Below are 25,612 nucleotides of genomic sequence, written 5' to 3'. Positions count from 1 at the left end.
GGTGGAGATGTTACCAAGGAATAAATGTCCTTAGGAGTAGCAGTATCTTTGAATTGAACCTTAAACTGCAATATTTCTTTTTCATGATTATGTTACCTGATTTATTATATAAACTAATGACATGATTTTTTTTTTACAGCTAAGCTAAAAATTAATATTAGAAAGGTGAGAACACCGAAACAGGGAAGTAAAATTTTTATTCAGTCTTTGACTCAGCAATTCCTGCAATTTCAGCAAAATCATGAAACCAGAATGTATTACTGAGGCATTCTTCCATCAATTACGCAGGCTTTCCTTTTGTAACTTACATGATAAAGAGATCTTAAGACTTTGAATTGGCTTGATAAACATATGTTAATGTTAATTTTGGATCTCTTTTCTTTATGGCCAAAATCATTTTGTTTTTTTGTAAAGTGAAATAAAAAAATTCATAGGTAGTCCTAGACTGATGATCATAATTGAGCCCAAAGTTTCTGTGGCTAAGCAAGACAGTTGTTAAGTGAGTTTTACTCCATTTTTCAACCTACTTTGCCACAATTATTGACTGAATCACTGCAGTTGTTAAGTTAGTAACATGATTGTTAGGTGAATCTGGCTTCCCCATTGACTTTGCTTGTCAGATGATCGCAGAATGGGGTCATGTGATGTTGGGACACTGCGACAGTCAAAAGTAAGTTCCAGTTGCCAAGCATCCGAATTTTGATCATATGACCATGGGGATGCTGCAACAGTCACAAGGATGAAAAATGGTCTTAAGTCACTTTTTTCAGTGCCATGTAACTTCGAATGGTCAATAAACAAATGGCTTTAGGTCAAGGGCTTCCTACATACCTTTACATGAGCATGAGTTTGTGTTCTGTGAGAAAGCAGGCTAAAGGCTGCAGGATGTTATCATTTGAACCTGCAGTTTAGGTTCATTTAAGTAGGTTTAGGGCAACCATTTTTGTCATAAAGAATAGGACAGATGTCTTGGGAGGGTTGCTGAACACACTGGCAATCTATGGTTGGATTATAGTAATGTGCTCTTTGTTGGCTCTTGAGGAATGTGTGAAAATTGCAGAATGCCATCCCACCTCCCACCCTCCAGCCAAAATCATGGACTTCACTAGGTACAAAATATGTTTTTTTGTTCTGAACAATTAAACGAAGATGGATTCTATTATCTTGTCTTTATTGTCCCTGTTCCCATTCACTGCCATACCTAGAGACTGCCCTTGAATGGTGTTAGAATAAAAAAGAAAATACAATTTTAATACTGGAATAGCTGAGAATGACTTAAGCTTGATTCACTTGAGGGGCTGCCACAAAGATAAGGGGGTCAAACTATTTTCCAATCCACCTGAAGGAAAGACCAGAAACAATGAATGGAAATTAATCAAGGAGAGAAGCAACTTAGAACTAAGGAGAAATTTTCTAACAGTGAGAACAATAGAATAGAATAGAATAGAATAGAATAGAATAGAATAGAATAGAATAGAATAGAATGGAATGGAATAGAATTCTTTTATTGGCCAAGCGTGATTGGACATACAAGGAATTTGTCTTGGTGCATATGTTCTCAGCATACATAAAACAAAAGATACATTTGTCAAGAGTCAAGAATCATAAGGTACATCACTTAATGATAGTCATAGGGTACAATAAATCATACTAGGAAACAGTCAATACAGATCGTAAGGATACAAGCAACAAAGTTATAGTCATACAATCACAAGTGGGAAGGGATGGGTGATAAGGAGTGATGAAAAGATTAACAGTAATAGTAATGCAGACTTTGTAATAGTTGAACAGTGTTGAGGGAATTGTTTAGCAGAGTGATGGCTAAACAGTTTTTCGGGGAAAAACTGTCTTTGTGTCTAGTTGTTCTGGTGCGCAGTGCTCTATAGTGTCGTTTTGAGGGTAGGAGTTGAAACAGTTTATGTCCAGGATGTGAGGGGTCTGTAAATATCTTCACAGCCCTCTTTTTGACTCGTGCAGTACACAGGTCTTCAATCAATGAAATGGCTTGCCTTCAGAAGTTGTGGGTGACCCAATACTGGAGGCTTTCAAGAAGAGACTGGATGGTCCTTTGTCTGAAATGGTATAGAGGCACTTGAGGTACACAAATGACACGTAGCATTTCTAAGAGCTGTATGAAGAATCAAATTTCCCAGATGTAGATTGTTACTTTGACCATTATTTTGGAAAGTTATCCTGTAGATAGCAAGATCCAGATGTTGTCAGAGTTATAGGAATCAAAATTAATGGATACATTCTGAAGTCATTCCATATGTTCTCTGGGCCATAATAACAACATTATCTTCTTCCCTTCAGTATCTTGTGCATGGATATCTTTGTGGCTATTTGTTAAATATATTTGAGATTTCATACGATATGGTTGCTTGAATGGACAAATTTAAAATTGGCTGAATTCATATAATTCTATAAATTATCAATGTAGTTTATAGACTTCAGTCTAGTGTTTGGGTTCATACAATGCCAAGGGTTATGAAAAAAAAAACATGCCGCACAAGTCCAGCTTAAGTCTCTGTTGCAGGAAGCTCTGACCCATTACTACTGTAAAGATATATCCTGGTGTTTGGATTACCACAGATGTTTTGCTGCGACAAGCTAAAATTCTTTATTCAACTACAAGTCCAATTAGACTTTTATCCACCCCACCCTAATAATGGGTACAGGATCAGAAATAAGTTCCACTCCATTTAATAGCACATAGTCCCATAAAAACCTGCAGAAGTAGCATAGTGTAGTCTCTCATTTATTCAAAGCACCAGCTCTTATAAACAGAGTATTGTAAAACTTTATTTAATAATAGCATTGCTTGGGCAGATAAATGGTAATGTCTCTATTTGTAGAAAGATAGTTGCTTGTTTTCTATATAGATTATATATATATTTGTTTTCTGTAATCATATATATTGATTACCTCTTATTTTCTGTCCCTTTTTTTTAACTCTAAACTTCATCTCCTCTTCTCAGATTGGTTGTTTAAAGTTTTAGATCTTTTGGAGACATTCTCACTTAATTACTCACGTTTAGTACCATAGGACTAAAGAATGAGTATTCTGTTATATCACATATCCCACCTTTCCCTTCAGGTTTAACAGTTATCAATCTGGGTTACAGATTCTAAGCAAAAATATTTTTTCTGCCTTGAAATCAATACACTCTATTTATACTTTCTTTGGTTAAAGAACCAATAATTAAGAGTTCGTTTCTTTACAGGCAATGCAGTGCATTCTATAGTCCTAGCTGCTTTTTCTCCTTTTTTAAACTTTGAGGCAACTTTGCTGAAGATTTCAATTCAGACTTCATTTTCTTATCTTCCTGTCCTCTCCCGGTTTCCTCTTTTTCCCCCCTAAGAAGATTGAAATTATCTGTATGTCCATCAGTTGTTTTCCCAATTGGAACTGTGGAAATTTCAGCCCTTTCTGACAGCCAAAAGAACCTCCACAATTACAACTGCTTTTTGATATTTCTTCAGTTTTCACATTTTTTTGTGGCATTCAATCTTACAGTTCTGTAAGCAGAGAAGGTAAAAATATAAACGCGCCCCTAATGGCTGTAAAAAAAAAAAGATTGGAAGCCACTACTTCATAGTTTAATTTTTCCCCCTTATTCCTTTATTTATTTCTTACTTATGGCTTTCCCTTTCCTTTGTTAAAAATGTACAGTGTTTTTATGTTGTAAAAAGTGATTCAAGAATTAATTAGAAAATAATGCTACGATTGTTTTCCTGTCCTGCCAACCTTTTTCATTTCAACCACCTCTTCCTTTCCTTCCTTTCTCTACCTTCTTTTGAGAAACAGACCACTCTATTTCACTTACCGTACTTTTCGTAGGAAAGAAACTACTCGCTTTCCCCTCTTATGTCCTACACTGCCTACCTAGCGCCAAAGTTCCAGAGAGGGAGAGAAAGAAAGAAAGAAAGAAAGAAAGAAAGAAAGAAAGAAAGAAAGAAAGAAAGAAAGAAAGAAAGAAAGAAAGAAAGAAAGAAAGAAAGAAAGAAAGAAAGAGGGGGAGGGAGGGAGGGAGAGAGAGACAGAGACAGAGAGAAGGGGGGAGAAAAAAGAAGAAAGAGAGAGACAGACAGACAGACAGACAGACGTCACGTATTCGTGATGCCAAGGGGTCGCAAGGCTTCTTCCTCCTTCCGTAGCCGCTTCTTCCGCCCGGAGTTCTCACGTGAGCTACCCGGGCAGCTGAGCGCAGCCGCCCCGGAAGACCTCGGGGGCTCTTTTGCCTCTTTCGGCGGGCATGGCGTTGCTGTTGCTGTTGCCCGGCCGGCGTTGTTGCTGCCGCCTTGGCGGCTCCGGCTTGCGTTTAGGACTTCGCCGACCTCCCGTACCCGCTGCTTCCCTTCACCGGGCTTTACGCCCACCAGAGCCTCCCCTGTGGCCGGCCCTAAGGTGAGAGTCTGGGCTGGGAGGCAAGCCGGCTTCTGGTACCGGAGACAGAGAGAGGCATGACTGCAGCCGCCGTTTGCATTCCCTTCCTAGTAGGTCTCAGTGCCTTTTCCCGGACTTCCATGCAACGCGGGGGGAAGCTTCATGCCTGGTCCCCTTCGTGCTGGAGGCGAGGGAAAGCAATAATAGCACCTTGAGTCAGTGCCCCGTTGCAAAAGTAACCCGATTAAGTTCTCAGCCAGCGACGGTGGGTGGAAATGGTTCTGCTCCGTACCGGTTAATCTCCGCCTGAAGAAATTCTGCCCCGATTATCCATTTAAGGGTTTCAAGGAAGAAAGCGGAGGCTGAGAGGAGGGCAAGCCAGGGCGATCCTATGAGGAGGGAGAGTTGCTGTGCAGGTGCCGCCTGGAGGAAAGGTGGTTAATGCAGCAGCCCATCGCATCCTTTGGAGGTCTTGGTGACTTTTGTTTTCTTCGGATCCGAAGTACAGGTAGTCCTCGACTTACAACAGTTCATTTAGTGACTGTTCAAATTTAGAATGGCACTGAGAAAACGTGACTTGTGACCCTGTTTCACAGTTACCATCTTTGCAGCATCCTCGCGATCACCTGGTTGTAGGTCAGATTCTTGGCAACTGGGTCATACTTATGGCCATTGCTGTGTCCCGGGCAGTGGTGGTATTCAAATAAAGTTGCCACCGGTTCGGTGGGCGTGGCGCACACTTTGCGTGCACGCGAATGCCAAACACGCACTTTGCACAGGCACAGAGGCGTTCTAACTTGCCTCCTGCAAGCCCGCACGATGGTCGTTGCAGCAGCTGCCGCGCGGTGCTATTGTGCGCCGCGCAAAGCAGCTGTGCTTTGAATTCTGGCCATAAAAGTGAGTATGGGAGCCAGGGTGGGCGGGTGGGCCAACCACAGAGCAGCAAAGAGAACGGGTTCGGTCTCCCCTGCTCATCCCCGCTACCGGCTCTCCAGAACCAGGCAGAACTGGTCGACTACCACCACTGGTCCCAGGTCATGTGATCCTTTTTGTGGCCTTCTGAGAAGCATAGTCAATGGGGAAGTCAGATTCACTTAACAACCAGGTTATTAACTAATCAACTGCAGTGACTCACTTAAACAGCTGTGGCAAGAAAGGTCATAAAAAGGGACAAACCTCACTTAAAAGATGCCTCGCTTAGCAACAGAAATGTTGGGCTCAGCTGTGATTGTAAGTCAAGGACTACCTATGCAACAGGGGTGTCAAACCTGCATCATCATGGCGTCATCACGTGACGTATTGTGATTTTCCCTCCTTCGCTAAACCAGGCGTGGGTGTGGCCAGTGCGTGATGCATCCGCCCCATGGGTTTGACAGCCCTGCTATACAGCATACAGAATTAAAGGGGTTAAGTTAGAGGAAGGGAGATTCTGCTTGAAGGTTAGAACATTCTGATGATAATTACTATTCAACAGGGGAACCAATTTTTAGAAGGCAGATGGACTCCCTTTTGTTGGATGAATTTGCCATTGCTTGCTTCCTAGGACTGAGAGATAGTAACTGGCCCAAGATCCCTCAGCTGCCTTTGTGCCTACGCAGAACTAAAACTCAAATCTTCCCATCTCTAGCCTGATGCCTTAATCACTATACATCAAGCTGGTTCTTAGGCAGCTATTTTGGTATATTTTAATTTGGAGTTCTCCAGTCAATAGTCGGTTGGGGATCAGTGACCTAAACAGCACCTTTCAAGTCCTGAATTCTATGAATATGGTGTGAGATAATGGTAGATGTAGTCCACCTGGAAGACAAGTGATCAAGGAAAGATGTTTGAACTGTAATGAACTCAAACAGTCTGAAGTAAAATACACGCTGGGTGGGCTATACATTTTGTTACGTCACAATTTTCTTTAACACTTGTTTATGGAATATATTGGAATGATTGGTTTTTTACAACATGCTATTTTCAAACCAAGCCAAGTAAACACAGTTTCTGCCTTCCACTTCAGAACTCTGATTACTTCTTTAGCAGCAGTTAACCAAAAATAAGGCTTTATTTGGGGATATTTCAGATGGAGAGAATGTCATTTTTGAATGCTTCATTTCACTGATGTGATTACTTCCAGCACAAGGAAAACACTTTTAAAACTGAAATATTACTTATAATTAAGAATATTCTCACATTTGTTTCGTGATAACATGTTAGGTTTTCTATATTCAGAGATTAAAGGCAAAAGAAGATGATGTTTTAAATTTGCCTCATGAGCTAGCAATCTAAAGTGGTCGTTTCATTGTTATTTTGCACAGTACATAAAACATCAACACATATTTACAATTTGGCTTTGGAAAGAATACTTGATCTCTTACTTGGAAGAAAATCTGTTCCTCCTGCCAAGATTGCTTTAAATCCAAAATGTTTGTCTTGTTTCAAAGTTACCAGAAGGAAGAATGATTAGCATTGATTCTCTCATTGTTCTAGCACTTGTCACAACATTTTTCAAAAAAGGAGTTTTACCACACTAGCTGATGAAAGTAAAACTGTTGTACAGGGGTTTTTTTTGTAGCTGGGGTGGTTTAGAATAATTTTTTTAAAATTTGGATATTTTCCTGTTATCAAAATATTTAAACCATATTTAATGAACCACAGTATCTGATTAACAAGATACACATTTTGCAGTTTTGTTGAGCATAGAGGTTTTTTTTGTTGAGCATACCTTTGCAATTAGACTGCAGTGTTATTTTGCTTTAGTAATAAAACTAGGTACTCCACTTATAATTATGTATAAGTTGTATGAAAATGTGTTCCAACCTTTTTTCATTGTGGGCATAAAATGCTAATATTAAGCTGTATTATTTAAAACATCAGTCAGAGATAGCTGTTGTCCATTATTCTGTTATAACTACAATATGTTTCTTTGTGAGCTAAATGGCATAAAAGAGATGCATGACGATACAAGTGCTGAACTTGGATGTCCTTTCAGACTTCCAGTGTGCCATTTTTCTTCAAAAGCAAATTCAAACAAGCTTACCTCTGCTTTGGTTTCAAAAATCAAATACCTGAATCATCAGTATGAAAGATATTTGGAAAGGAAATTCCCACGTTTCTATCAGCTATATTCAACATTTTTAAAAGGTGGGTTTTCATTTAAAAGTATAGTTTGTAATTTCAGTGAAAATGCAACCCAGGAATATATGTCTTCATTTTGGTAGTACGCAAAATGTTATAAATTGAAAATATCCTGTTTCAGGTTTGAAATGAATTGCACTGATGGAAGCGTGTCTAACAGAATTGTTTTGAAATGAGATGGACGGCAAATAAATTTAATAATAAATAAAATAGAGCCCTCTTTTAAGCTTTTTTGAACAATCTCAAAACTTAATTGAAATAGCTTTTTCTATGTAAAACAACCATTTCAAACTGAAAATGGGAGTGTTTCTGCATACTATTCTGTACGCTAAACTGAAGTTTGGAAAATAAATGTTTATATTAATTATAATAATTAATCATATATGCAGCATTCCAGATAAATGTATCCAATTCCGGTATAATGAAAGACTCTCATGCTTGTTCCTCCCCTTCCCAGTTCTTTTAGATTTACAAGGAAAATGCTTTTAAAAATGCATCCTTCCAATTTAAGTGGAACTGTTCATTATAATGTTTCAAGAGACTTATTTGAAATTACAGTTTGATCCTGACATGTTCTCAGGAACATCTTTAAGCTCAGAAGTCTTAGGTAATTGTTGTTTGTTAATTCCTAGAGGAAGAGGGAAATAGAGAAGAAAGAATGTGAGCTTAAGGCTTCCAGTACTTTGTTCTTTTTAATAAAGAAGTGTTTTCCATTAAATCTGAATTAGTCCATAGTTTGATCTGAGGAGGAAAAGATGAACATATGAGCAATATGCTGACATTCTGAATGACATTGTGTGCGTGTGTAAAATATATTTTATGAAAGCAGTGGGTTTTGCAGAAGGACAGGGAAAGGAAGAGGTCTTGAGCTGAAAGAACACGAAAAGAATAGCCAGCATAGCTGAATGTCTTCTTATTTCTCAACAGTTTTCTCTCATTCCTTGTAAGAAAATAGTTATATGCATAGTATAAATATAGTATACCTTACAACCAGGCTGAAGAAGCTTACATTATGAAGATCATTACATTATGAAGATCAATGTTACGATTCTGTATTTCTGTGGCATGCCCTAATACCATTAAATCAGGAGGGAAACAATTACATGGCCAAGATGGTTTAGAAATTGAACAAAACAGTCAAAGTGGGCCCCAAAATCAATAAACACAAGGAACTGTACATCATTGGAGATTCTCAGTCATCCAGGTCATGTAGTTGTCTCAAAGGTGCTTTTTCAAAAGGCGACTGGACTGTTTTCTTCCTTGAAGAAAAAGAAAATGTTTCCAACTGATGATGCTTCTTGGATGAGAAGCAAAACGTTTTCTTCTTCTTCAAGGAAAAAAACAGTCCAGGTGCCCTTTGAAAAAGCACCTTTGAGACCAGGAACTGTAACCTAGAAGGAAATGGGTAGTGATATTTTCAGATTAAAATAAATCTATGAAATACACAACAAGAAAGTGGAAGTGAAATCTGAAAATAATTATATGTTCTGTTCAGGCTTACAGATTTTCTTTTCAGAAGCAAAAGAAATAAGAAGAATAAAGGCAGACATGTTAAATAAAAATATCCAGTTCCATCAACTTCCATACAGGGAAATGGAGAGACTAAGACAGGTGGGTTTATATTCCACGTTCTTTCTTTCCTCTTGACTTTCTGATGCTTAAATTGCACTAGATGTTGGAATTAACAAGTTAATTTTAGGCAGTCTCTAGTTCCTGCAGTTCAAGAATCATCTTTATTTATACGTGAGGAATTATCTTACATAGTGCATATCTAGTACACTGTTTTGCTTCTACGTTAAAGGATTTTAACAAAAAATGATCTACTTGAGGTAATGAGAAATATATTTATGCTGGAAACATGTTTGCTTTAGTTTGATACAGTGTTGTTTTACAGATGATCCGTTTTTGAAATAATCAGAAATGAGCATTTCCCCCCCCCCCCTTTCTAAGGCTACATTTGTTCAGTAATAATCTGGAGTCTGTCTCGTAATTAGGGATAAAGCAAGCAGCAGATGGGGCTAGAGTTAAAACAAATATAAAGCCACACATTTTTCTAATAGTTATTTCCTCACACTATCTTGCATTTTTCCAAAGCTGGAAGAAAACAACTGACAATTCTTATTAGAGGCCTGGACTGATTTTTTGCACAGAATTTTGAAATTAGGGCAAGTAATTTGTGACATACGGCCTCGGGGCTGACCTAGATTCCTGGCATAACCATCAAGCAAAACCGTGACTTTAAACCACAGTGACTTATGTTCACAATGCACCAAGTGAAAATCTGGCCTACCGTAAAATCTTGTGTCCCACTAATCACCATTCAGATTATATATAGTGGAGCAGAAAATTTGAATCAGGCAACCTAGAATGTTCTCATCATAATTTAGAATACAGACATTCCTTGACTTAACCCGTTTTTTGTGCTTCATACCCTGTAAAGCGGGGGTGACAACCCGCGGGCCAGATGCGTCACACGCTGGCCACGCCCACCTCTGGTTTAGTGAAGAGGGGGAAAGTCATGATAAGTTACGTGAGGACAACGTGACGGCTGGGAGTTTGACACCCTTGCTGTAAAGCAATCCTATCTGTCATAAAATGTGCAACAACTTTCCCCCCCATCCCCCATTGTAACATTGCGATCTGGGTGCTTGGCAGCCTGTTTGCACTTATGTGCAAATGGAGAGGAGTTGAGCTCAGTGGGCAACTCTTTCACTCCATGGGCTTAACAACCCCGGAGATTGCTTAGTGACCATAACAAGGGAATGCTGTGATTGCAGACATTGAGTGAAACAGTCATGTCGGCAGCTCAACGTCCTCATCATTAAACAATCGAGATTTAAGCTCCAATTGTCATGGACTTCCAGTATTTCATGAATCCAAACAGTTACGGTTTTTAATAAATCTTGGTTAAATCAATCATGATTTAGAATAATGAGTGAATAATTATGTGCCATGGACAATAGTCATATATAGTAGTCTCTAATAGCTTTAAGATGATTGATAAACAATTCCTGGTCTATATGCTAAAATAATTGACTAAAATTTAGATCTCCAGCACAAACTATATAACAACATGATATCAAGACTACTAGGGTATGTTTTGAAAGACAAAAGTCAATATAAGAGAGATAATTTGGGTAAAATTGTAGAATTTATGAAGTTAAAGTAGCTATCATGAAATACAAAATTACGATCACTAAAATCTAAAGGTAAACTAATATCAATATTGTAACTACAATGGAATCTCAGGTCGCAACCGTAATTCGTTCCTGGACTCTGGTTGCTACCTGATTTGGTCGTGTCCGGAAACATGACTGATTGTGTATGCACGCAGTAAAAAAAAAATTGGCTCCGAAGGGGAAATCAGCACGGAAAGGGAATCTTTCTGCACCAATTTTGTTCACCACCCGATTTTTGAATTGTGATCTGATTGAAAAATTGGGTGGATTTTTTTGTTTGCCACCCAATTTGGTTGCAAACAGAAGCGTTCATGACCTGAGGTTCCTCTGTATTGCAACTATAAGTGTATTATAAAGTTTGTAAAGGGATTATAAAAACTTCAAAAGGGTAAAGAACCAAAAACAATCAATTGTAAAACTGGTTTCCTGCATTAGTAAGGGGGTCTCTGGCAATTAACAATAATAGTAACTATGCATTGTTCCTCTAGTTTCGCAGGGACCTTATTAAAGCCATTCCTGTCGGGATTCTCTCTCTTCCACCCTTTGCCAACTATTTTGTTCTTTTGCTTATGTAAGTAGAATTTTGTCTCTATCTAGATCCTTAAGATTTACTGAGATGCAGCCTTTTTGCCCTTTCTCCTGTCTTTCAGTATAATTGCTAAATGCTTTAAAATGCTCACTTTTTAAAAAAAGGACAAATCTAAAGATCGGGAAATGTTTAACAGGGGGAAAGGGAAACAGGACATGAGGACAATTAGCTCTAACAGATTTGGATTAAAATATGATTGAAGGCCACTCTGTCTACTGATAAAGCCCGTGACTGCCAGCATAGAATATGGAATATGTTGCACAAGAACAGAACAGGTTTATTTATTAAACCTTCCACCCACTTTTCATGAGTGCAAGATGGCTTGTAAAAAATATTAAAAGAAACAAAATGGAAAACAAAACAGTAATAAAACTGCAAAGAAGAACAAGAGGCAAATAAGAATCACATTTATTATTAATGGAATTATCAAGGCAAATCTAGCTTGGCACCTAAATTATGGCATCTGGGAAGAGAATTCCAAAGACTGGGATTTTCCAAGACTGAGGAACCAGATCTCGGAAGGTTGTATGTATTGTCAGGTCAGTTACTATATGACAGAAGTAGTTTTATTGGATATATTGGCAACATAAGATAGCATTTTTCTTTTTCTCAAGTCCATTTTCAGCAGTCCTATGGAGATAACTTAAAAAGTTGGCTTTTAGCAAAACCTGGCTAAATTTCCAAAAGAATAATTCCATAGGATTTCAGGTTGTCAGGGCCGTGGTTACAGTTGCCAGACTGTTGTTTTCTTCTTCCCTTAATGGAAATTACCTTAAATAAAAGCTTTCACTGTGGGTGGAAGCTGTAAAATCAATTTCCTGTTGCAACATTTGGATTTCCTTGGCCTAAATTTGATTGTAAATGTATAACATACGTATTCCTAAATTCGTATTTGTTAGTCGTCTTCGTTTAGAAGTCACTTCTTCCAAACGATTTCTCCTTCCCAAGGTATTTATTCCCAAGACAGCTCTTAATACGCCACTTCTGGACTCCTAAACAACAAGCTGAGTTTCTGAACACTTACCACAATATGAGGAGGGAGGCATATACTGAAGTGATTGATGGTCTAACACATCTATCTCACTTCTCAGATGATCCTCAGCTTCGCCAACGGATGCTATACCTCTGTGAAAAGGTACCTCTTTCTCCATTGACAAAGAAGCAATCCTGGATATTTAAAAAAAAAATCTTTAAAAAAAAGACTTTTGCTTTTTTGTAGTCTGGTCAAGTGCATAGATCATCCTATATAGTTCATCTCATGTAGGCAAAAGTGTGAGAATGTTTCAGTTTTTTAATGGTTTCACACTGTTGAAAAGACTCTGTGCAGATGCACTCATGTTTTATAAAATAATGTCAGCATACATTATAATGGAAAGAAAGAAATAAGCCAATTCAGGTAGCATGTAGCTGTACATGCTGCAATTATAGGGAGGTACCAGTTGAGTGTTGTAGTAAGGTGTTGGGAAGACTTTAATATTCACATTTTCTGATGCAGTAAGGTAGAATTTGGCATATATTAAAGCCTGGTGGGAGGATGTTTTAAACACTTGTGGTAGTTGGTTTAGTTGTGCACGGGATCAGGTCCTACTTTATACTTGGTAAAAATTGCTTTTCTGTTTCTTAATCTTCAAGGTTCAGGAAGGATTACATCCAGATATAACAGAGCTTAAAGCTGTGAGGAGTTTATTTGTGGGGCATCCTTTTGGTATCCAACAGCTCACGGTTCAGCATGTGGTAGGTGCCTTTTAAGGAATGAAGTTGACTTTAATCAAAGAAAAGAATACACCTAACTTTGTACTTGGAACGGTTTCTAATTTTTGTGCTTGAGACAGAAAAAAAAATGAAACTTTGACTTCGGGATTTGCTAATTACCGGTGGATAAATTTCTTGTCAAAGAAATGGCTATTAGTGGCTTTAATGTTTTTATTGTACTGCACTGAAAAGAGTTGGAAGTTAATGATTTTTGTTTTTCTTCCTTACCCCCACTTTTCTCTCTCCCTTCTTCCCTTTCCCCCTTTTCCTATATTTCACTTGTATATTTGTATAACTTTAATAAAATTATAAACATGGAATGAAACTGGAGAACTGCTTAAAAGCCTTCATTGTCCCTTTATGATGAATCTGTTAACTGCCATTTCCTCTTTCTGCTCATGTGCTTTGCCTGAAAGGCTTGAGAAATCCCAAAAAACTAAATGTTTTCCTACTTACAAATCTTAAAACTCCATATTCAGCAGTGGGTTGGATTTAAAGCAGGATGCAATTGCATCTGCCATCATTGTTCATCCCTACTACCTTGTCCACAGGCTAAAATGTTTCCGAAATGGAGATTTCACAGTAAAGCATTTTTACCTGAAATGTTATCTTTGCCTTGTTTTTCTCAGAAAGTTCTCAGTCGTGTTTTGTTCCTGACGCCTCGCTTGCCATCTTTCTTCCTGAGAAATCGCTTGAGGAGCCATCTCTCTGAGCTGCATTATCTGGACCAAGCAATGGTGAAACTAGGAGTAAGCCAACTGACAGATGAGGAAGCGCAAGTGGTAAGATAAATTTATATGAGGTGGATGATTGAGCCTTGTGGTTGACTGCGGACTAATTATTAATTCATCTTCTGCTTTAATCCTCATAAGTGCTGGGCAGTTTACAAACAAGTAATAGTCAAAGTTACCAGTCTGAGAACCAATATGGACTTTCTGTGACTTATACCGTGATGGCTTATTCAACAAACTGGGTATAAATTAGTTTAGCATATTGTGGGCAAAGAAGGACAACTGTGAGCACTATCTTACCATGCTTTTAGTTGTACAGGAATGCTATGGAAGGGAGGGGGATGTCTCCCTATCTGTCTTTGCAGCTGAGAGAGGGTACATTAATGGTCTAGGCCAGGGATGTCCAACCTTGACAATTTTAAGACTTGTGGACTTCAACTCCCAGAATTCCTCAGCCAGCAAAGCTGGCTGAGGAATTCTGGGAGTTGAAGTCCACAAGTCTTAAAGTTGCCAGGGTTGGACACCCCTGGTCTAGGCAAATAGATAAATCTAGATTCTAGAGAGACTAGCTCCTTCTCCCAATGGCCCTAAATGTATTGATTTTTAGCTCCTGTCAAAAATATCAGTACAATTCCAAAGGCCAAAGGCCATGCTCGAAATATTTGAGGTCATATGCAACTGAGGGTTATGTGCCTCTTATATGTATGTAACACCAACACAGCTATTTCTTGGATTTGATGATTCTTTGTGACATGAGAGCATCTTGCTGCATTCCAAGGGGTCCCTCTGATGTTTGCAGGCATGCTATACCCGTGGCTTGAATTCCATTCATCTGGATCCAGAAGTTTGTAGGCTCTGGTTGAACCGGTGGCTATCACTCTCCAGTTCACTAAGAGGTAAGATTGGCTGAACCATTGGAAGGAGGATTAGTATTATAACTGGTTCTGGAAAATTTCTCGCATCAAAACTCACACCCACGCACTCACCTGCCCCTCTCTGCCTAACTAGGCGTCTGTGGAAATAAAACCTAAAAGGGAGCTAACCATCGATAAGTCAAGAACATTAAAGTAGAATCTCTTAATAATTAAAAATATTATTGCTGCTTTATTGTGTCACAAACTGTACTGATCATAAGCCATGCCATAGTGACATATGATAGTAGTCCTCAACGATAATATTTGAGATCAGAATTTCCATCACTAAGTGATGTCATATAGCAATGTCATTGCTTAACAAAGGCAATCCCAGCCAACCTGTGGCCATTGTTAAGCAACGACCTCCTCACAACTTCATGTAGGTTTCCAGCAACCAGTCAGTGGGGAAGCTGACAGGAAGTTGCCAGCTTCAGGTAGCTCACAAACAGGTCAGTGGGCAGCTAAGTGGCAGCTGGGGAAGGTTGCGTGGGTGGCAGAAATGGCTGCTGCCATGTGGAGTGTGCCTGTGGATTGCCAGTGCAGTGCCAACCCAGTGTGACTGGCTGCTGCTGAATGGAGGAGACTTACCCTAGCAACTTGCAATCTTCCCTGCTGGCTTCTCCATTGACTTTGCTTTTGGGAAGCCACAGGGAAGGTGGAAAATGATCATGTGACCATGGATGCTACAACTATCATTAACACGAAACGGTTACCAAACACTAAGTTTATAGTGAGATGGTACAGAGGTGCGGGGACATCCAAAATATTGACTGGTCATAAGCTGACTCATTTCAGTGCTGTTGTAACTTTGAATGGTGAATTGGTGGTTTTTAACCCAGGATTACCTATAAAGTTAGGTAAGTAGTATTGTATACTACACAGCAGAAGATGATTTCTTTGGGATATTATCTGGGTATTATCTGGGGTAAAAATCTTAATTTCCTGGAGTTCAAGTCAGGGAAACTTTTCTGCAGTGGTAAATGTCAGGCATTGACCAAGCAATTCTAAAAAGTTGGAAAACTGTGGTGGAAAATGGGGATTCTCATCTAACAAGCCACAAATATATAATTATATAGGTAATACAAGTAGTCCTTGACTTACAATCATAATGGAGCCCAAAATTTCAGTTGCTAAAAGTTGACTTGTGCCATGTTTTATGATCTTTTTTGCCATAGTTAAGTGCAATTATTAAGTGAATCTGGCTTCCTCCATTGACTTGTCAGAAGCCAGCTGGGAAGGTTACAAATGATCACATGACCCCAGGACAGTGCAACTGTCAAGCCCGGTTGTCACGTGCTTGAATTTCAATATTGTGTCCATGGGGATGCTACACCAGTCATGTGAAAACCTCTCATAAATCTCTTTTTCAGTGTTGTAACTTCAAATCATAACTGAATAAATGGCTGCAAGTTTGAGGACTACTTGCATCCATATATGTTGTCAGCTGAGTTCTTGAAATGCTTTCATCTCGTCTCCATTTAATTGTTTCAATTTTGTGTGTGTATTTTAGGATGGATCATTGTAACATTTAGCTCTGGCTAGGTGATGCCCTGCATTTTTGAGTGCTCTTGCTGCTTTAGTTTAATAAATGACACAAAATGAAAATCTCAGTTTCAATTTTTAATAAAATTTTAAGGCTTCTTGGCCAGATAAAAGTCTTCAAAGATCAAAATCCCAAGTGAAGGATCCAGTTAAGCAGAGTTGAGCTTATCCCAGTGCCTTTTATGCCCTCCTTTCTCATTAATATATTCTCTAATCATTTGTCCCTGATCTTCATTTTTCTCCACGTCTTATTTAAACTTAGAAGTTTTTTTTTTTTTAAGGGAACTCAATATATGTTCAATTGACAGTTTGACCTAAGCTTTTGAATATGTGAATGGTAACTTCATATGGCAATACAAACTCAAAAAAAAGATTCCAGTCAAACAACGAATAAAAGTTGGCTAAAAAATACATAATACTTCTGCAGGCTTAGTTGTGCAGAGGATAAAAATACGTCACATTTTATTTCTTGAAATACACAGTCCAGACAGCTACCTTGGGGCAACATGGACCATTTCTCTGTGTAACGAGTATCAAATCGTGGTGGGAATTTGTCATGTCAGAAACTGTGACGCTGCTACAAAAAATTAACAGAAACAAGCCGACTGATGCATTGCAAGGAAGGGGCCACAGAGAAGATGATTGTAAATAGAAAAATACTTAGACTACAATACCAGGAAAGATTAGTATTCTATCCGTAAAAATAATGAAGTTCTTAGCTATAGAAACATAGCAAAAATCGGATTTAACCTTCTAAACCAAAATAATTTATTTTTAAAATGAATGGTTTATTGAGGAGACAGTAAGTGAAGCAGGTAAGTCTTGTTCTTCCTAACCTTTCAGAAGGGATTGAGAATTGTCTCCTTCCTATTTCTGTATGTCTTAATTTCTCTTTGCAATCAAAATTAGTGTTAAAATGTTTATGAATATAATCCAGTGAAATAGAAAGTTGCTCTCTTTTCAGACTCTGAGGCTTCACTCTTGGCACACGCGATGGTCTTACTTTCTATCAACTTCACCCCTTCCTCTAAGAGGTAACCGGAAACAGCCCCTTCTGGATTATTGAATATATGCTGTATATTGTCTGTTGGCTGAACCAGAAAGGGGAATACATTTTATTTTCATTGACTCAGAAAAAAAGGGTGTGTGTGGATGGGTTGGAAGGCAAGAATCCAGCAGAAGACACTCCAGTGAATTTGTTAGTGTAGAGGTGACACTAGAAGAAAACATTGCAGTACTAATAAAATTCTCCCACTAACTGTTTTGAGTGAAGACAATTGCTAAGATACGCAACAAAATACCTCTGCTGTATATTTCACTAACTTTGCATTTAAGCCTGGTTCACTTATGATCTTACAGGTCTCTTTCTTGGATTGTCAAAATATATGACTGTTCAGGCTTGCCAGTCCAAAATCTTGCTAATAATGCTTGAGGCAAATTCTTCTGTTGGAAAGACACATCAACTCCCTCAAATGGCTACAATGAAGTTTGTTTCATATTGGCCAGGAACCCGTATAAATATATTTTTAAAAATGAACAATTGCAGAATGCACATTGGTACAATGTGCCTTTTTTTGCAGCTTTTTTTGCTAAACGTACAGTCAGAGTCACATACCACTTTCTGTGATTTCACTCTTGCCAGCTAAAGGGGACGGGGGAAGAGATCCACGTGTCTTAATGTTTGTTTCATCCATCTCTTTTGTCTTGAAATGTTTCAGGGACTCTTATTTCTTTCCAGTTGCAATTGTTTAGAGGGACTAGGATGGAAATGTTAGGACAGTATTGAAGCTAAAGTGTCTCTTCATCTGTACACACACACACACACAGAGTTTCTCCTTTTTGATCCTGATTTTGCAAGACTTAGTAGTAAAGACCCAAGGCAGTTAAAGACCGGGAAGGCATAGCTGAGATAGCATTGCTCATTCCTATCAAAAGGGAAGACTCAATCTTGGTCTCTCAGGAGTTGTAAGATCACAGGATTTTTATTATTATTACGAAGTATAGCAGACTTGAAAAAATCCTTTAGTGGGGGGTGGGGAAGAGGAAGGGGGTTAAAAAAAAATTAGACTGCATGATACCAGAAGCTGGAATTCTGGGTGGCGTGTATAAGATGAAGTCTGTATTTGAGCTAATCATAAAATGTGTGAGAAATGTGTATATTACATGTATTTTACTTGAAAGATAAATGTTTACCATTAAAGATGGCAAGATGGCGAACATTAAAAACATGCATCAATCCTGTTAATTGTGGCGTTTTGAAGTGATTCTGTTAACATATCACTATTGTGACTTCTCTTGAGTGCCTGAGCTTGAATCATAAATTACTGGAAACACTGAAGCTATGAATAGTTGTTTTCCCCATGTAAAATAACCAGTGACTACTAAGTTCATGACCCAAGTCTTTCTTGTGTACACCTTAGTCCAGGTAATATGATCAGTCTTTTTGAAATAAAATCTATGCAAGAGAATAAACCCCGGAAGCGTGAAAAGATTTTTCCATTAGGTTTCACTATGGGATAAATTTATAGACTTGTCACAATTCAAAATTAAGCCAAGCTGCAAAAGCTGCTACTTGGAAGGTGTTCCCGTGATCCAATGCAGAACCTCACCGTTATGATGAAACATTGTATATACTTTGATACTGTTTAATTCCTTTAGACAGAAAGGATTGTTTCACAAATGCAGACTCTGCAAGTATTAATCATATGTTGCACTTTGGTTAAAAGCAGCTGTGAAAAATACAGAAAAACATGCACGCACATGCACGGGGTCTGTAACTGAATAGAAGGCAGCACCCATTTTGAGAACAAAATTCACTTCATGTAAGTTTACGCATTTATTTGTTTTTACACTTAAATATCCTCTTTAAATACAGCATTATCACAATGAAAAGAACATAAAAGGCAAAACAAAAATGTAAAGGACCTGACAAGCTTTGGATTCACATTGAAAATGCCACCTGTGTATTTCCTGCAGGAAAGCAGAGTTATGAAGTTATTGGTTGCAAGTGACAAGAGGACAGGGCTAATACCAATATCAGACCAGGGCTTCTGTTAATAGAAGTGTCTTCCAGGTAGTTAAAGGACTGTCCTGTAAACAGTTCAGTAGCACCAAAAGAAGGGAAGGGGAAGGGAGAACAGGCGAATGTACCACCACATCAGAGTAAGAAAGATAGTTTTGTTATTAATAACAAAAGGGAGACAGGCAAGAGAGTAGGCCTTTTTTTTTTTTTTTTGCATTAAAGAACATTCTTTAAAACAAAAACTAGGAAGCCTGTACTACAGGATTTAGAAATAAAATTCTGTCATTTGAGATCAGCGCCCTTTCTTTTTTCATAATGCTCAGGAAGGAGTGTCTTATTTTTCTGGCTATTTTTCTACAAATAGCTATTTAAGGATGCCTTTTTTTGTCATAACTAAGCATCTGGTAGAAATGAAAAAGCCAGCGTAATAGATGGTATGTTGAGTTTCTGTTTTCTTCCGTTATCTACACCTCTGTGTAAGAATGTTGTATTTTAGTACTTGGGTTTCTATCAAGCCATTACATTAATCATTGCATTCGAGAATGTCAGTCCCGAGAATTGTTTCTGCATTATAAAAATGGAATCCTGGTATTTTAAGTGTGAAGCTGCTTCCATTTTCAGAAAGTGTATTCCACCAAACCATCTGTCAGTATTGGCAGGTGGCCAAGGGGTGCAACAGCTTAAGCACTCTACAGGGGGATATTCTTATTATACTGCCAGATCTGCAAGAATTGAGGTAAGCCCCATTTAAAAACTTGATTCTAGGGCTCGATTGTGCCAAATCCCCAGAACAAACACCATGCAGTTAAAGGAGCAAAGCCTCTGGTTTTAGCCACTACTTTAGAGCAGATCTACAGTACAAAGATTCCTAATTCAGGGCTACAAAGAGTATAGCTGGAACAATGGAGGAATAATATGGGAAAAAGACAAGTGCACCTTGTCCTGAAACAAACCTACAGCTGCCCATGATAATGTTACTGTAGTTGTGTAAAAAAAAGCAATTATTATAAATAGCCAAGGTGCTTTCAAACGTTGAGAATTTTATAAGAGATGTCTCCTCTTTGACCCAGATACCTACAAAGCCACCTATTCGATGGAGGAGGAAATTATTTCTCTTCTGTTTGATTCAGATGTGAAGAGCACTAAATACATTTGCTGCAACTGAGAGATCAGCTGCCTTGAAAATAAATTTAGCTTGTTATAGCACCGCTTGTTTTGTAAACTACAAATGTGAGACGACTCCTAAAGGTAGTCTGGGGTGAAACTGCATGGAATAAAAGCCTCAACAACCCCTCAGGAAGGAGACCAGTGTATAGGAAGGCGTGTTTATGTTTGTGTGTGTCTCATGCAATGACTTGTGTGGCTTTTTAAAGACAAAAGGAGGACAGCGGACATTTTTGAGGCTGCACATGCATTCTCTTACGTTTTAAAATCCACAAAGGAGACATTTGCTCACCAAACATAGCATTGCTTCTAAACAATCCCCTGAAAGAGGTAGTGATGTGAAAGCAATTAAGTAGTCTGGCAAAGTTTTGGAGCCCTGGCTGTATACTATATGCCAATCAGTACAAGGGGAGCTTGGGCGAAATAAGGTGAAAATCAGACAGGGATTTGGTACGAGAGTCTTTGCATCTATACTGAAGCCTGGAATGGGCTGGAACGATGTTACATGTCAATGCCGCCTGCACAGCATTTGCTTGTGTTTTACCTTACAGAGTCACTTTCAGGAGAATAGGCTTTTCTGGATGCACTGGCAGCACCGATTGCTCATCACTGATCGTTAACAGCCAAGAATTAAGTTAGACTTGGCTACCGCCAGAGTTTTCTTGCTCTGCCTACTCCCAAGCAGCTTTGCAATTAAGGGACAGGCCTGTTCAGTCTTTCCAGATTCAGCATCTAGAAACTTACATGGCCTAGCATTTACCTAGATCTATATGCCATAGATAGATATGCCTGAAAAAACACAAAACACCCATACCTAGGTTCTGATGGCGCTTGTATTATTTTTTTCAGCTGGGAAGTAGGTTTTGATGAAGATATATATCCCTGCAAAGGCTACTTAAATCCCATCCTCTCTTATGCATAAGGAGTTAAGGGCAACCAAATTACCCAGACTAGCTTTCATTGTAAATCTTGAGCAGTCTGAAAAAAGAAGAGATTCCTAAATACAGGGGAAACCAGTTCTTGCTAAGCCCCAGGCCATACACCACAGGGCTATAACATGAGCTGGGTCAGAACAGGTGACAACCCAAAAGCAATGATTATCCGCTGCTTACTACAAGGTAGATGAAGAAGGAAAGGGTGCCTAATAAGTTGGAAGAGAAAAGTGCTTTTGTTATCCTAGAGTGGTCATAGGGGTGAGTGGCAGTTTACAAGGGCGTCCTTTCTCCCTTTATTCCAAGACCAATTGGAACAATGTACACACTTCACTGGGAGGGGAATTGCAGGTGCCACCTTATTGCACATTTACTGACCCCTAAATGCTTGGGACCCAGCAGGTTGCAGTTTTACTGCACGCACAGACTCCGTGCCCTTTCAAGTCATCCAGAATGCTAGGTTGCTAAAAGCAAGGAGCAAGGGGTCAGAAAGCTTTCAATATCGCCTCCAAATTCTTGTGCAACTAGAATGGAAAAGACAGACAGTAAAAGGGAAAATTGATTCATAAAAGTATGAGGCGAAAGGCTTAAGTGTCAAATTCTCTGCCCACCCAAGCTGGCAGTTCTTTTCAGAAAGAAGCTGGATCCCACCCGATCCTAGGGTGGGATCCTAGTGTTCAGTGTTTACAGAATCAGTTCCCTGAAGGGGATCTAGTCAGAGGTGACAGCTCAGGATCAGAGAGTCAGTGACAAGTCTTGAGTCACATCATGTCCGTAAACATTCAGCTTTTTTTTTTTTTTTTAAGTTAATTTAAACTTAAATCAGTCCCAGTCCAGCAAAGGCCAGCCAGCAAAACAGGCCGTGAACATGTTTGGGTGAAGCTATTGGCAGGGGCAGGGCAGGGCAGGGCAGAGGCTCCAGGATGAAAATTATTTTTTACGACAGTTGCATGCCAAACTGTAGGTGTAAGCTAGTCATGATCAAAGTTAATTCATAGTGAATTTTAAAAAATATATGGGATTCTTCCGGGGAACGAAGGGCAGTAAATGTCACATAAATAAGAGGTTGCAGAGCTTAAGCTGTGTAACTGGTTAGAGCAGTTCAAGCAAGTAAGGTCACCGTTACCAAGACACAGCACTGAAAGTGACAGAAAGGGATGGGTGGCGGCGGCTTCGCTTGGGATCAGCAACTGGAGGGAGAGATTCCACCAGGCATAGAGACCGGCTGACGTCATGAAGTAGCAACAAGTGTTCTGCTTGCCCTCCAACCCATCCAGCGCTTTAGAAAAGGCAGCTTTAGCTCTATTGCTTCCATGAGACACATTCACATTTGGTCCTTGCAGGATGAAGTCAAGGCCTCCCCTACAAAGTTCCATTGCCTATGGGTCCAACCTCTTCGGGAACAGGAGGCCGCCCAACTAGTAGACAGATCCTCCTACTCTGAGGCAGCTACGATAAGTGCTTGTTGTTAGGTCCTTATATGGTGGAGCCCACATAAAGCAACCCCTTCTCCTTCCCCTCCCCCACCCCACTATTAATTCCAAATGGCTGCGGCCATTTGATTAAAAACCTTTCTGTCAATAAATAAAACATCAAGACGATGGGCTGGGGACTGTCACACGGTCAGAGAAGGGCCCAGAGAGCATTCCTCAGAAGAAGGGAGCTCGCAGGCCCTCTCTGGCGATCGAGGCACCACGTTCTGGGGCCGCAAACTGTCTTGTGGCACGTCTGTGTGGAGTGGCAGGCTTGGCAGAGGAACTTCAGGCTGACAGCTCTCAGAAGACAGGGGCTCAAAAGATACAGCAGCCTTCTCTGTTTCTACACTGCTGGTGGATGTGGCTCTGCCACAAGACACCAGCGAAGTCACAGGGACAGAGTAGATGCTTAGCTCCTTCTCCTCTGTGAAACGAGGGGGCCCCTCAGGCTCCTCTGCTCGATTTTCGCCCTTCACCCCCAGCACTGACCTTTGGTCAACCTGATAGTACACAACAGGCCCACTGTTCAAGTAGGGTTGGCTGCCCTCAGCTGAGCTGGGTTGCTCAGAACTGTCCGTGAAACACAGAACAGAGGAACCTGGTGGCAGCTGAGCTTGAATGAGGATTGGGGTGGCGAGACTTGGGCACATCCCTTCGGAGACAGAGAGCGGCTCCTCCAAAATGCACACCCCCAAGCTTTCCATGCTGGAGCCGCTGCTAGAGTCTTCCTCCGCCTTCAGCCGCTCCAGCTCCTCGGCTGTCTGAAGATGCATGACTGCCGTTTCATTCTCCGCCATGAACTCCTGGAAATCCTGGGTCTCTGGGGACTGGCTTCCCAGCCAGTCACTGCCGGAGCTATGAGGGGTCTCTTCATCCAGAACCTGGGCCCGGCTCACCTGCCGCTTATTCTCTAGCTCTAGTTTCATAATGGTGTGCAGGTAGTGAGTCCTCACCCGGATGGGATTGAATTCAATTCTCCCAGCCATGTTCCCACAACCATCTCTGGAACAGCCGCATGGGAAGGACATTCGGTCTACCTGGGTGGGGGAAGCGAAGGACAGTGAAAACTGGGCCGGTGTGAGAACCGAGGAAGTGACTGGAAGAATGAAAGCTTGGCTAAAAGGAGAGTAAGTGAACAGATAGGGAATTAAAAGTCAGATGGGAAAAATGTAAAATCCATGTAAGCCGTTATAAAAAAGCAACTGGCTAGATAGGCCTCAAGCAACCTTTTGCGCCCCCCGCCCGCCCCCCAATTCAATTCTTTCCCCCACATAACCTACCTATAAATCTTGTATTTCAAGGAGAAATCAAAAGAAATAAAGAATGGCCTGGAGTATGTCTGATTCATTCTATTGTGAAAGAATGAATGTGCTCTTTGACACTTCATTTATCAAACCATCAAATGTTCTTTCACGATAAAAGCACTTTCAGGAAAGAGGACCTGAAATCCTTTACCAGAGCTTTGCCATTTAGTGTGTAAAAGATGTGGTGCAAAAAAGGCAGAGAGAGAGAGAGAGAATGACTTGGCCAAGAAAATATTAAGAGCAGAAATGCCAATGCACACATTCCGTAGCGGGTGGGAAATGCAAAATGCTACAGATGAGAACAATGCAGAGAATGAAATTGGGTTCTGGAGAGATTACCCAGCACCTTAGATGCTGGGAATCAAAAATGAAGTAACTTAAGACTTCTGGTGTTTTAAGACTTCTGGATTCTGAACATCCCTTTGTCTCTTTGTTTTGTCCAAGAAGCGTAGTGCTGTAAATCAAATACTAAGAAAATGGGGTTACAGTTGCACAAACGCTGCATAATTTAAGTTAAACATTTGATCAGATTCTTTGAAGTGCTCGTTTCATACAGCAGCCAAAAGAGGGAAGCAGAAGAATAGCCGATTCCCACATGCATAGTCACAGTGACTTCACATCTTCCTGGAAAGCTAGTCCTATTTCCGAAAGAACTTCTCATCCTATTTTAGCTCCCCATCCCAGAGGCTGGCTGCATCTTGTCATTTGGTTTTCTCTACAAATTCAAGCAGGATCTTCCCTCCTGACTTCTTCTTTTTTTTAACCTCAGTCTTGGAGCATTTAAGGCAGGGGTATCAATGGGTGGGATTCTACCAGTTCGCACCTATTTGCTAGAACCGGTTGTTAATATTCTAAGCAGTTTGGAGAACCGGTTGTTAGAAGAACTTACTGGCCTAATCCTCTAAGGAAGGCAGGAAGGAAACATTCTGGTGTTGCTTACAGAAACTGCCTCTCTGTTAGCCCTTATTACATTCTTGGCAGGACTAGACTTCCTGTCTCAGGAAGTTTTTTCCCCCTCCTTTGCTGGTACTTTGCTTGTGTGGAGTGACCATTCAAAGTTACAATGGCACTGAAAAAAGTGACTTATGACCATTTTTCACACTTACAACTGTTGCAGCATCCCCAGTCATAAGAGGCCAGGCGAGGAGATGCGTGCCTTGATGGGAGTGATATTGAGTTGGCCACGCCCAGCCAATAACATGACCACCAAGCTACACCCACCAACTTAGCCATGCCTACAGAACCGGTTGTTAAAAAAATTGAATCCCACCCCGGGTATCAAACTCGATTTCATTGAAGGTCACATCAGGGTTGCGTTTGACCTCGGGGAGCCGGGGTGGGCATGGCCAGGGTGGGTGTGGCCAGCTCGACATCACTTGTGTCAGGGGTGCCTATGGTGGCCCAAAGGCTCTGCCAGCGAAAATGGACTCCCAAGCTCCGTTTTCAGCTGCGATGGCCTCCTGCAACCCTTTTCCAGCGAAAACAGAGCTCTCCACAT

The 25,612-nt window shown here is 40.1% G+C and overlaps 2 protein-coding genes and 1 long non-coding RNA gene across 7 annotated transcripts in view; 1 reads left to right on the top strand and 2 right to left on the bottom strand.

The window, feature by feature from the left end:
- Positions 1-1,154: 1,154 nt before the first annotated feature.
- On the bottom strand, positions 1,155-4,313 carry LOC148127086 (uncharacterized). Of its 2 annotated transcripts, none has more exons than XR_015741911.1 (2): positions 3,828-4,313; positions 1,155-3,519 (listed from the first exon to the last, which is right to left on the bottom strand). It is a non-coding gene; the product is annotated as an uncharacterized LOC148127086 (long non-coding RNA). The 2 variants fall into 2 exon arrangements; XR_015741912.1 differs by having other exon boundaries at positions 1,155-2,193; positions 3,828-4,152.
- Positions 4,257-19,467, top strand: LETMD1 (LETM1 domain containing 1). Its single transcript, XM_026714840.2, has 9 exons — positions 4,257-4,408; positions 7,365-7,516; positions 9,006-9,121; positions 11,178-11,260; positions 12,227-12,413; positions 12,911-13,012; positions 13,660-13,812; positions 14,561-14,657; positions 17,182-19,467. Exons 1-9 carry the CDS (start codon positions 4,257-4,259, stop codon positions 17,253-17,255), a joined length of 1,116 nt encoding a protein of 371 aa, XP_026570625.2. The 3' UTR covers positions 17,256-19,467.
- Positions 19,041-25,612, bottom strand: part of CSRNP2 (cysteine and serine rich nuclear protein 2) — a 39,771-nt gene continuing 33,199 nt past the window's right edge. For all 4 annotated transcript variants that reach the window (XM_026714836.2, XM_087925283.1, XM_087925285.1 and 1 more), the window contains exon 5: positions 19,041-23,847. In XM_026714836.2, the coding sequence (XP_026570621.2) occupies positions 22,951-23,847 (897 nt within the window). In that variant the 3' untranslated portion in view covers positions 19,041-22,950. The remainder of the gene's footprint in view (positions 23,848-25,612) is intronic.

Source organism: Pseudonaja textilis, chromosome 2 (assembly GCF_049901715.1).
Source record: "Pseudonaja textilis isolate UNSWEBS1 chromosome 2, rPseTex1.2, whole genome shotgun sequence".
Classification (NCBI taxonomy): Eukaryota; Metazoa; Chordata; class Lepidosauria; order Squamata; family Elapidae; genus Pseudonaja; species Pseudonaja textilis.
Note: the sequence above shows the minus strand (reverse complement) of the source record. Positions and strands in the feature narration are given on the sequence as shown.